This window comes from Brachycentrus maculatus, unplaced genomic scaffold, assembly GCF_059751285.1.
Source record: "Brachycentrus maculatus isolate JH-2025_06_01 unplaced genomic scaffold, ASM5975128v1 h1tg000029l, whole genome shotgun sequence".
Taxonomy (NCBI): domain Eukaryota; kingdom Metazoa; phylum Arthropoda; class Insecta; order Trichoptera; family Brachycentridae; genus Brachycentrus; species Brachycentrus maculatus.
The window spans coordinates 874,121-886,885 of record NW_028280783.1 but is presented as its reverse complement, the minus strand read 5'-3'; the positions used below and the strand labels follow the sequence as shown (position 1 = coordinate 886,885).

General features: G+C 33.3%; 1 protein-coding gene across 1 annotated transcript; it reads right to left on the bottom strand.

The window, feature by feature from the left end:
• Positions 1 to 6,422: 6,422 nt before the first annotated feature.
• On the bottom strand, positions 6,423 to 12,189 carry Pdp (pyruvate dehydrogenase [acetyl-transferring]-phosphatase 1-like protein, mitochondrial). Its single transcript, XM_088271568.1, has 4 exons — positions 11,758 to 12,189; positions 10,741 to 10,879; positions 8,421 to 8,587; positions 6,423 to 8,230 (listed from the first exon to the last, which is right to left on the bottom strand). The coding sequence occupies exons 1-4, from the start codon at positions 11,956 to 11,958 to the stop codon at positions 7,241 to 7,243; spliced, it is 1,497 nt and encodes a 498-aa protein (XP_088127694.1). The 5' UTR covers positions 11,959 to 12,189; the 3' UTR covers positions 6,423 to 7,240.
• Between the last annotated feature and the right edge of the window lie 576 nt (positions 12,190 to 12,765).

Below are 12,765 nucleotides of genomic sequence, written 5' to 3'. Positions count from 1 at the left end.
ACTAATAAACTGTCACGTTGAACTTCCCTCCCCGCAAGTATCGGGAAGATTACGTCATCCAAAATCATCTTGCTCGAGTTATTTTCGCTAGTTAAAATAAAAAAATACAATTAAAAACATTTTCCCTATAACGCGGAAACTATCTCAGCTTTATAGGGGGGTTTAGTGTAATTTGTATAGCCAACACAGTTCGCTAGCGACATCGCCGTTTATGCGGCAGGGTAGGGGGATAGGCGGGAAAGAACTATTCTCCGAACTGCTCTCAGAAAAAACATGACAAAAAAATACATCCCAACGACCTATCAATGGTATAGTTCGTATTAACAATTCTTAAGCCGGCTGGGGAACAAATAACTGCAATAAAATAAAACAACGGTATACAGTAGACAATAGCGTTCCAAGAACATGTGCTTGCTTAAATGTCTATGCAATTTATTATTAAAGCTTCATAAAAAAAATATCCTTGCAGTAAAAAACACTTAAAACTATTAAACTTTATGGAATACAAAGGCAATTTTAAACACCTAAAACACGCCAGCTCGCAATTACTAAGCTGAGAAAGTTGGGGCTTGTGCGTCCGTTTATCTCGCCGGCGTCATGGAGTACCTGGCCGCCAAGGTGTTGGGAATGCCCGGCAATGCTGCCAGAGACAACAAGAAGACCAGCATCACCCTCCGCCATCTGCAGTTGACTATTCACAATGACGGGAGCTCAAAAAGCTGCTCTCTGGCATTACCATCTCTCAGGGAGGCATCGTGCCCATATCTTGGCCATGCTCCAGCCCAAGAAAACCGAGAAGGCGCAATAATACGGCGGCGCCACTTTCCCCCCTTGAGACTCAGCCGATTGACGATGCTTTTCTTCAATATTTTTTATCTATCATTATCATATCATAATCTATATCTGTGTAAGCATGTTTGAGGTAGTATTTTATGGAAATGGCGCTATATAAATTATCCAAAATTATTATTGACCAACAAACACGACAATGTTGCCAGATTTTGCGTAGCGCTGCGTGCAGCGACGCCCGGGCCTTGGAGACATTACTTTACATATACCCCTTGTAGTTAAATCTACTAGTCATCTGTTACATGTAGCATAGACATTGACGACTGATTGAGCACTTGGGGAATACACCGTAATCCCCTAATTTCATGAAAATATATTTGGGCATACTGCCTATGAGGTCCAAATATTAGCTATCTGAAAATAAAACAATTTCTCAATTGGACAATAATATCAATGCCACAATGAAAAAATATCTTTGTACTAAGGATTTAATTCTTTTTTTGCTACTAAATTTTATATATATTTCAATTAAAACTTTTGCAATTATGTTGCTGACCTTACGCAGATAGGAACTCACATTCTGCTGGAATTGAAATAATAAATTTTTTAATAGTTTTTATAAATGTTTATTTTAGTAATAATTGTTTTATAATTATTTCGGTTCCAAAACATTTAAACAACATTTCATAAACTAGATCTGTTCTGCTAATTTTAAGTTTTTAAGTTTCGGATTTAGATCCAATTTTGTAGATTAAAACTTAGCATCTATTTTCAATATGAAAGAGCACAAATCATACAATTCCCATACTTGAGTAGTTTTTATTGTTGCTGAAATTTGTGGGCAGGCTCCTTTCTGCATAAAACAAGCTAGTTACTATATTGGCAAGCTAAGTCTGTAACTTTAAAAACCATGAGAACACAATGGTGCAGGTAAAGTTTTAAGTTTACTTGATCTTGAAAGTGGGTCTTTACACTATCTTACTTGGGTCCCTTCAAGTAAATGTAAAAATGCGCATACATGTTTAACAAACTTTTGGAGGAGAGTAATAAGAATAAAAGTAGACTCTTTGCACTACAACAAATATACAATGAAATTTGAAATAAAAAATTAAGGATACAGTAAGTCCTCTACTTACATGAATTCGTACTTACACAATTTAATAAAAAATATATTTTTTTCCACTTTAAAAAAAAGGATTAGCCCACAATACCTTTATAGGCTTATCTGCAGGTAGGATACTTATGATAGGGTGGTTAATGTGAAAAACACATCACAAACATCCAGACCAATTGAAAATAAATCTTTCATGTATTTATTTTGCAATTGGCAGGAATCGAACACACAATACCAGTTTCACAGTCAAGCGTCTACCCAACTATATCCCCTAAGATGTCAAACAAATGTAAATTTGATTATCAAATTGATAATAAAAGTAGACATGCCATAACAATGGAGACCAAAGTTAAAATTATAAAACAAATGAAAAAGGTGAAAAGATGGCTGACATAGCACATGCTCATAAAATAATTGATTCTACAACTAAAACAATTATTAACCCCTTGTGTGATTGTATCAAAAAGAACACATTTTTTTTTTCGATTTACATGAAAACCTTCGGAACGAATTAATCACCTAAGTAGAGGACTTACAGTATTTACAAAAATAAAATGTGGTATTTTACACAAACAGAACCATGCCGAGGCTTAAATTAGGAATATTCTGCAACTTACTGATAAGCTGCAAACAGTTTTCAATGCTGCAGTATGATTAATAACTAGAACTCCAAAATATTGACACAGTTCAGACAACACCTAAGACTCATTGGTTGAAGTGTCCAGAAAGGATAACTTTCCAGTTTTGCTAGACAGTGTCTAAGGCAGTTCACAAAATGGCACCAGTTTATATCTTAGAACCCTGTTATCTTGAGACAATCAATGGAAAACAGGCAGCTGTTACATCAGCGAGCACATCAGCTATCGGAAGACTGTTGGAACCCAAACGTTGTTAAAATACAAATCTCAGTGATTACTTGTAGGCACTGATTTTGTCACATAACTATCTAGATGTAAACTGTAAAGCACCCTTGAAATGATTTTTTACAAAAGCGGTGCTTTTTAAATTAACCTTTATTATTATTTTTATTAATATAATCTTTATAATATTTTCTACGGAAAAATGATCAAGTCAAGTTAAAAATTATTCATTCAATAAAATGAATTATTTTAATATTACACAATATGATTTTATGTATTTAAAAAAATTTAGGATAGTAAGAATTTGATTGGATAATATTTTAAAATTGTTTAATATCAAAAAAAGAAATTTGATTTAACATCATACGAAGTAATATATTTCTTTTAAAGTTTTGTCAAGAAAGATCTCTTATGATATAGATAACAATATAACAACATTAATAATTAATATTCTTTGGATTTAAACTTTGATTGCTAAAATGATTTATAACCACTTTAAAGAAAATATTTTTAAATACATTGTTATAATATCAGAAATATTAATAAAAAACAGTGATAAATATAATATTAGTTCATTAAAGAGTTCATAATATGAGATAACATTTTAATATATGTATAAGGTTATCCAATAAGAGGTTACATTTTGATATTTGAAAAAAACTGTTATTTTAAGATAAATCAATGAATATTTATTGCATTGTTAGGAGAAAAAAATGCGATTAACGATTTAAAACAATATCAGCCAAATAGCCGCCACGGCTACGGCTGCAGCACCATATCCTTTTCATGAAATTTTCCATGACCAATTCGCACATTTGCGGCTGTATGTCCTCGATAACTTCACGAATTCCATCTTTAAGGTCTTCAATCGATTATAGAGCGTTGGCATAGACCTTATCTTTCACGTGGCCCCAAGGAAAAAAGTCTCAAGGTTTTAATCACAAGATCTCGGGGGCCAACTGTGATCACCTCTTCGAGAAATAACACGGCCAGGAATTTTTTGTTGCAAAATTGCGATTGTTTCGTTGCTTGTGTGGCACGTAGCGCCGTCTTGTTGAAAATAAATGTCGTCCACATCAATATCTTCCAATTCCGGCCATAAGAAATCATTAATCAAGCTCGATAGCGCAATACATTCACTGTAACAGTTGCACCAGCCTCATTTTCGAATAAGTAAGGTCCAATCACACCGCCAGCCCAAAAACCGCACCAAACAGTGACACGTTGAGAGTTTCGATTCTTCACATCACCAAATTGTCCCAACCGCTCAATTTTTTTAACAAGTTTCACTATTTCTGGCCGAGAAGGCGCTTCACAACAACCAAAAAGTGCTTTAGTTTCGCGAACTGTGATTGCAAAATTTTCACCATTTCTGTAGTGAATTTTAACAATTTCAATGCGTTGTTGAAGCGTGTATCGTTGCATTTTTATTAATCGCATAGTTTTTACTTGTCAAATGTCAAAAGATGACAGCTTCAAAAGTGGCAGCTGCCTAGATAGCGGGCTATTCAAAATGAAACCTCTTATTGGAAAACCCTATATAAGGCTGGTTAACAGCTTCACCTCTCCTTCAGTTAAAAACTATTTTTGCTATTGGTTTTTTTACACATGGGTTTAAAGCAAGGGTGGCCACCCTTGCTTTAATGGTACTTTACTACAGAATATGATGTTTTTAACTGGATGAGTTTTTTTTTGTCTAAAAACAAGGCAAATTTTGAACATAAATATATGCAATTTTCAAAGTGCATTTTGAAAAATTATTATTTTTTTACTATAAATGAAAAATTTATTTTTTCACATATTACTTTAAAGATGAAAAAAAGTATTACATGCATCATCCTCATCGATAATCATGATAATGATATAATAAATGTAGACTGCACACTGGGCACCAAAATGTCCAGCCTGTGTTGCGAGTCGATACATTATTGTTATTATTCTATTCAGCCAAAACACACATGGAATTAATTAAATATTTGTACTTTGTTTAAGGCATATCAAATTTTTGTAAAAATAGCACAAACAACAAAACAAAACTCATTTTTTGGGATTATTCAGAACGTTCGATAGATTAACAGTGTTTAAAGTTTACAACGCAATACAAAGTTATTTGATAATATTAATGAGCAAATTGGACTGAGAACAGATTGTAATAAGAGCTCAAAAACATGTTTTATTTAATACAAAATTTATGGTCTGGTTCCTATCTGGAGAACGCCAGCCAATGTCACCAACTTTCATGTCTCAAATCTGTAGAGCATAGATTGTAATCAACATCAGAGCACTACAAGATTGTTACTTTATAGATCTTTTATAATTATTATTTTAAATCATTGTTAAAAATCAGAGCCCAGAGCTAAAAGCACAATGTAAATTATAACTAAACATAATTTCCGACTAATGCCATCTAGGGACCTCGATTCAAACTATTTTGCGGACTTTGTAGCAATTACACAACCATGTACCGAAATTCTTATTTTAATTCCGATATAATTTAAAAAGTACTTGTTCAGTATGTCCCAGTTTGTCAATGAGGATGCATAAAGGGTTTAAAGTGTTATATATCTACCGATAATCCTAAAATCCAATGAATAATATTTTTAATATGTGGCAAGAAAGCACTCACTTTAATGTGCTCACTATTCAATATTTTTTAACAAAAGGGATACTTCTCTAGGTATAACATATGTTACAAAGTAGAAGTAGCTATAGCTTTTTCTTCATAATAGCTAACTTATTTAATGTTTAAAAAATATTGCTTATTTTTATTGCCAAGGTCTGATGCCACAAGTAATAAACTATATACTTAGATTTTTAATATCACTCTCAAGCTAATCCTCGCAATGGCGGGTTGAAAGTTGGCTTTGAAGAGTATCAAGGCATAATAGCATAATATCCTAAAGACCAATTGGAATACATATTAAATAGTAATTAGTTGATTATAAACATATAAAAATGTTCAACAAATAATTTTGAATGAGCAAAGACAAAACAAATTTGTATCAACAATACTTGATCAAGCTTAGTTGGTTTCAATTGATAAAGAAAAAAAGTTTGATAAAGAAATCACAAGAAATGACAATTGATAAAGAAAAAATAATATAATAATATTCATAGACTACAATAAATATTTTTTTTTTGTTTTGAAAAGGTATAAAAAATTCAAACTGATCTTTAGTAAATTAATTTACGATTTTGTCAATCTGACATTTAATCATTGGATGTTTAGTATAGTTTTTAAAGTCTAATTGTGAAATTGACACAAATTTAACATCTTATTTACGTAATATAAGAAAATATCTAAGGAGGGCACACTTTACCAGTTTTTGATACAGTAAACTTATTTATATTTATAGAAGTCACAAAAATATTAATAAATTACTTAAAGCTGTAACAATGCATTTGAAAGAGTGTTTAATTTATCTACAAATGGAGACAAATCTCTACTACCCATTTCTAATAAAGGCACAGATGTTTATGGGGGGAGGGGGGAGTACTTCAAGGATAAGTATCACAAGTTCACATCTAAGCTTAGCCATTATTACCACATAGAGAGAAACCTCAGTATGTACTGTGGAGTACGTAATAAATCCACTGTAAGCTGGAGATTCATTGCTAATTCCAAATATGACAACATACTTATAGTCTGTATTTAAATATTTTTGAGTTTGTTCAGGCAACTGGTGTAAAATAAGAAAGCTTGCTTTTCGGCAGAAGCAAACTGCATTAGGATGCATATTTAAAAAATTCAAGATATCATAACAGTCGGCTAAGTGCGGTAGGATTTTTATCTAATTTTTAAATAAAAAAGAAATTAAACCAATAGCCAATATATATGAATAATCAAAATATATACTATGAATATGGCAAGACTTCTATTGAAATATAATAGTTAAACATACATTTTGTCAAATAAATACCAGAACTGGGGAATAGAAGAAAGTCACGGAAAGCCAAATCAGGAAAATACAGGGTTGTTCAATGACATTTGTTGAGTTTTTCTGAACCTGAAATTTCATTCTCAACACAAAATTTAAGACAAATTTGTTGTAATTTTTTTCTTCACAATAAAAATCACCTTATGCACTTAAGTACAAGTAATGTTTTTGACTGCTGACAATAAACAAAATGATGAATTACATTCAAACTCGGCATCCATATATGAAGATTACAATTGTGTCAATTTAACGAGAAAAAAATCTGATATATCATTTACGAAGGTCTTTTAAATTATTCAGTTCCAGTACCAATTTGACAGAATATACTATGTCTCTACAGTGAATATTTTTGATGCTGTGTCAAAAAATTATTGCAAATGTTTTATTATCACTTTAACAGTATTGAATTTGATCTATTTGCTATTTGTTAGTATTGTATATTACATGCCCTAATTGTAAGGATGACTGTAAAAATATACTACTCCACTAATAAACTAGGATAGTAAAGAGACTAGAGTGGCCATGTAATACTAACTTCATCAAGCTGGACAATATCTGAGGTATTCCGTGTCGAAATAAACTACTGTTATGGAAATATCGTCCCGAAATAACCGGGATATTTCTTGCGGGAGAGTTAGCATTTCAGATATTCGCGAATGTTCTATTCCATAGTCAGTGCCGCCGAGAGCATGCCTTATAAGATGTGTAGCGGCGTTTTTATCGATAGGTTTAGATTTAAGTCCTTCTTTTCTATGAAGTAGAACATCATTGATGTCACCGAGTTTCATTTCTTTGCGCTGTAGTTTGAGAGGTGTGAAGAATACTTTCCCCATCATGTGTTCTCCGACAAGCTTCACAGCTTGGTGTGGAGACATCATATCCCATAATCCATCTGAAGCTATAATCATAAACTTGTCACGAGGGGTGAGTTGATAATGGAAAACATCGGGGTGGGCTGATAAATACGGCGGAGTGTGGTAGTCCGGTGGAAGCACTTGTGGTCCGAGATATGGGATAACTACTTTTTCCATAATTTCATTTGACCATTTATACCTCTGATCTCCTAAAGATCTCAAAGGAGCCAACTGTCCTAGTAACCTGTCGAATTTGATTATAGTTTCTCGTTCACTTAAAGGGTGTTCTTTTAATATCCTCTGCACTTCTTTAGCATTGTCAGCATTGTGTTCCACAGTTAGTTTTTTGGCAATCCAGTCATTGTTTTCTGACAAAACCCCAAGAACAGCATTACAGTCGCCTACGTTAGCCACATGCAAGTGTTGTCCGTCAATATGTGTGACACATGCAACGGCTCCTGATATGGCAACTGAAAGGGTTTTTTTGTTCACTTTTCCCGTGCTGTTGAATGTTTTGAGAACTTCATTTGAAATATCCGAGTCGATTTGTAAAAACGCTGTTTCTAAAGCGCTGTTCATATCAAAGTGATCTTTATAACTTTTTTTGGATAATTCACACAAAAAGTTATCAAAACTACTTTCATAGAGAGGTTTAAGGTCCTCTACAATCTCGAGCTATAAAAAAAATCATAGAAAGTAAAAAAAAAATATTGCAGCATAATTTATACTAATACAAACAAAAATTATTTTATATTTACTATGTAAATAGCTCTGGGAAGTTAACTATAAATCTAAAAATGATATCTTTTAATTATAAAGATTTCAGTCATACGGGTGGTGAGTACATTTTTAGTGATATTCTTACTTTGTCATTAAACGTCATTATGAGGTCCTTGCGATTTTTACTGGACAAGTATTTTTCCAACATTGGAGCTGGCAGAAGGCACGCGGCAATATAATTGAACAAGCGTTTAGATATGACTTGCGCACACGATGCTCCACCGTGACCATCAAATATTCCCAATAAAAGACCTAAAAGGAAATATAAAATTCAAACAGAAAACAGACGTGTTTGTTTATGGACATATTTAATTTTTAATTTTTTTTAGTAGAATATAGAACATAAACAGTAAAAGAATAAAGTAAATAAATTCGCAAAGAAATATTATTTTTTTTAAAAAAAGTCGCCAGATTTTCTATTTGTGTCGCTTTTATTTCTCTTTCAATTCAACAACATATGAGATTCACAATGTGAATGAAGTAGGTTAGAGTTTAGTAGGGAGTTGGATATCATGAAGAAATAAATGCGAAATAACATTAAAATCAATTGTATGTGCGGTTTGCGTAGTATAAAGATATCCGCAATATGTATATATAAAAATGCAAGGAAAGAGAAATTGTTAATAAAAACATAAAATAAAATCTTCTTTTAACCCCTTATCCGCTCCCAATGCTGCGTAGGGCGCTGCATTGTATTGATCGTTATCTTCATTGTTACTTACATGAAGGCGAGGGTATCACTCCTGCGCTCCAGGGACCAGTCCAGGGTAATATTGAATAAATATTAGAGTGAAATCCTTAGTATTTATTTTTACCCCCCCTTGGGAATGGAATCCGAAACCTCCAGCACGGTAAGCTAAACGCGGTAAACATTACACTACGGAGGCGGATAAAAGAAAATACATATAACTAACCGACTGACCATCATGCATCTCAGAATTAGGCAGAGAGAATACGACACTACAATACTGTCTTTGCATATATTTTTTTACATTAACGCATCTCCTCATACATACCCACTGATTACTCCGACTCCTGAAACGTCCACTTTCAAGTTTGTGATGTGTTTGATTTTACTCCCAGGTCTTTTTCAGTATTTATTTGGTCATCCCATAAGTAAAGTGATTTTTTTTAATTGTATAAACTTAAAGTTGACTTTTTATAAATAAAAGCAGGTAGTAGTATCACATTGTTCTCGTTCTTAGTGCAAATTTTGAAGAGAAGTTTGATTTAAAGGGTTATTTTTGCAAAGTTATAATTGAAGTGACAAAGGAGCATTCATTTGGCATGTTATTCTTTATGAGTTAAAAAAAGGACCAGCGCAATAAAAATTATGATAAACATCAATGCAGTATATGGAGGTCAGATAATAAGAGTAAGCTAATGTCAACCTGGTTTTGGAAATTCGATCTGATCCAAAACTATAGCCTAAAAGACGAGCCTAGCCTGGAAGGTCTGTTGAGCTCAACGAGGATGTCCTGTGGAATCTGGTGGAACAAAATCCAACCGTAACTGTTGAAGAACTGCCAAAGAAACTCGGGTTTGGTCATTTAACAATTCATCGATACCTTCATACCATCGGAAAGGTCAACAGGGGCCAGTGGGTTCCTCACAATCTTGCAGAGTCTAATTGCGCACAGAGAGTGAATGTATGCTCTTCTTTGCTGTTATGTCTCAGAAGCGAGTCTTTTTCAATCGAATAGTGACTGGTGACGAGAAATGGGTTCTCTATAAAAATGGGAAATGAGAAACACAAGAGCCCTAGGCTAAAGCAAGTCTTCACCCACGTAAGGTGTTGCTATCCGTTTGGTGGAATATGAAAGGCTTAGTCCACTTTGAGCAGCTTAAGTCAGCATTAGAAAAAAACGACAATCTTTGATTTTAAGATGAAAAACTTTTTTACATCAGGGATGTAAAAACGCATACAGCATACAGCAAGGATGACGGTAAAAAGGTTGGAGCAGTTTGAATGGGAAATGACGCCCTACCCACCATATTTGCTTGACATTGCCCATCCGATCATCATTTATTCCGCAGTCTTTAAAATCAATTGAATGGAAAAATTATGAACTACATAGACGAGGTCAAATCAGTACTGGAGGAGTAATTTTCATCACAGACAATTGAATATAGAAAAAGAGGCTGCAAAAGTCTACCAGATAGATGGAATAGCATTTTAGAAAGTGAAAGTGAATATATTTTAGGTTGAAAATGCTTTGTTTAGCTTAATTTTGAAAAATAAAAGTTCTATAAAAACCGCTTTACTTATGGGAAACCCAATACTTCCGGCTACATTTGTTTCTTGGAATTTTTATACCGCTCTTTCCACACTTATTCATTCCACATGTCTAAACCATCTTATATCTAATAATATATTATTATCCCTTTGAATATATATTATATACCAGTTGTTAATTGACATTGTGCTTCACAAGTTGTATCTTCAATAGGATTGTTAGAAGCCAGTTGGTTTGTTTCAAACGCCTTTACAGAACCCGAAGAAAACTCCTTACTGAACTCATTTTCTCGGAGGATGCTGTTCACCTACAACACATAGAAAAAATAATTAGGAATTACTGAATATCAAAACGCTTCGAGGGCCAGAGACAGTTCATTAGTTAAAATAAAATATGTTATAGCTCATGTCATTAGTTATTTATTTCTAAGCCTTACATAGCGTGAATAAAATATAACATTTTAATAATAGAAAATATAAATGAGAGCATTTACCAGTTGATGTTGCCCGTCAATTAATAAATGCGTTTGTAGTATCTGGAGTCGATTATTGAAACAGTTAATGTACGGGTTTACCAAACAATTAAATTACTCGACTGCAAACGGTGTGGAGAATTTTTAATTCAGTCACATCACTCCACTATTTCACGAACTGCAAGAGTTGCTCTTTCCCGAAATTGGAGAGTATAAACTCTATCTACTCATGTATAAATCAATACATAATGTAACTCCAGATTATCTAAAAGAGCTATGCAATCCAAAAAAGGTGGTTGATAGACGTCTCATGCTTCCATCCGCTATAACAGCTGCCGTGAGTAGAGTGTTCTTATTAGCCTGCAACCAGCGCACTAAATTTGGCGAGCATTCCTTTGCTGTTGAGGGAGGAATGAATGAAATGCTCTTTCACCAGCAGTTAGAAACAGTGAGAGTGAGATAAACTTAAAAAAAACTAATAATGAATTTGTTTGCTAAATCATTTCCACAATCTCCTTTTCCCCAATTAAATCACAGTGAAGTGTCTTTGAGGTGTATTTTACGAAAATGGCAATAAATAAATTTTCCAAAATTATTATTTATTATTATTATATGAACAAAGCTCATACAAACACAATTATCATTCAGGTAATTATTATAAACAATAATGGGAGGGTGATGATTGTTGTATTCGTAGAACAAATAATACTTACATCATAAGGGGATAGGAGAACAGCATTGTTTACCAGCGATGAATGAAAGGGTCTTTTGTAAATCGATGATAATTTCCTATTGTAAAGTGCACCTTTTTTAAGCTTTGAAGATAATAATGCTTCATTAGAAAACGTCACTTTGTGAAAAAAATGAATATTTTTAACCTTCAAAATAAATATCTTTGTGAAGCAACACACCATTTTCGCTTAAAGATAAAGTATTTACATTGATATGAACGTTAGGTGCTCCTGAGTACATTTATTTTTTAATATGTTTATCAAGGTTTTTTTTTCACAATAGATTGCACTTATTACAACTATTAAATCTATATAAATATATACATATTATATTACATATAAATACTAAGTAGCAGTTCAGTTACGGGTGCAAAATACCGAACAGGATATCTTTTGTCAACTGTCAACACAATCACAGAAATCGTATCTGTGTGTCTGTACCAGATTTATGCTTACCGCATACGTGTTTTCCGAATTCGAATTCCGTATGCACGAAACCGTGGGTTCCTATACTTACAAGAACTGTACCTACTCAGCCCAATTCGAATTCAGAAAACTGACTTGTTCATCCCTTTGTAACGTATCTACTCATTGACGACCTGTTAAAACTGTCCTTTTCGAATGGATGCACGACGGTAGTTTATGCAGATGATGTCTTCAATAAATGGATTCTATAAACCTGATAACAGAACGGAGCATGATGAGCAACCGGCTAATATTCTCACCTCAAAAAGTTATGAAAAGGGATACTTAACAATTAAAGAAATCCGGAAGCGATAAAATGGGACAAGAGAATACGTTTATATGAAACAAGTACTTGGGGGTTAAGATTTATATCACCAGATTCTTCTTGGCTAAAAGTAATTTGATAATGCCAGTTCATTGTTTATAAGGGTAAGGCGCCTGAGTAAGTGGGGTTTGGTAAGCAAAGTTGTCAAACAGATCTTATAGGGGAGTTTACGTACGTAAGCTATGGGAGTCTGACATACT

What these genes read in the sequence shown, in the direction of transcription:
- Pdp (XM_088271568.1), bottom strand. Translation starts at nt 11,958, where the DNA reads ATGGTGTGTTGCTTCACAAAGATATTTATTTTGAAGGTTAAAAATATT. An exon ending in TTCTCCTATCCCCTTATGAT is followed by an intron (nt 10,880 to 11,757) that starts GTAAGTATTATT and finishes TATGTGTTGTAG; the next exon opens with GTGAACAGCATCCTCCGAGA. An exon ending in TAATGACGTTTAATGACAAA is followed by an intron (nt 8,231 to 8,420) that starts GTAAGAATATCA and finishes TTTTTTTTATAG; the next exon opens with CTCGAGATTGTAGAGGACCT.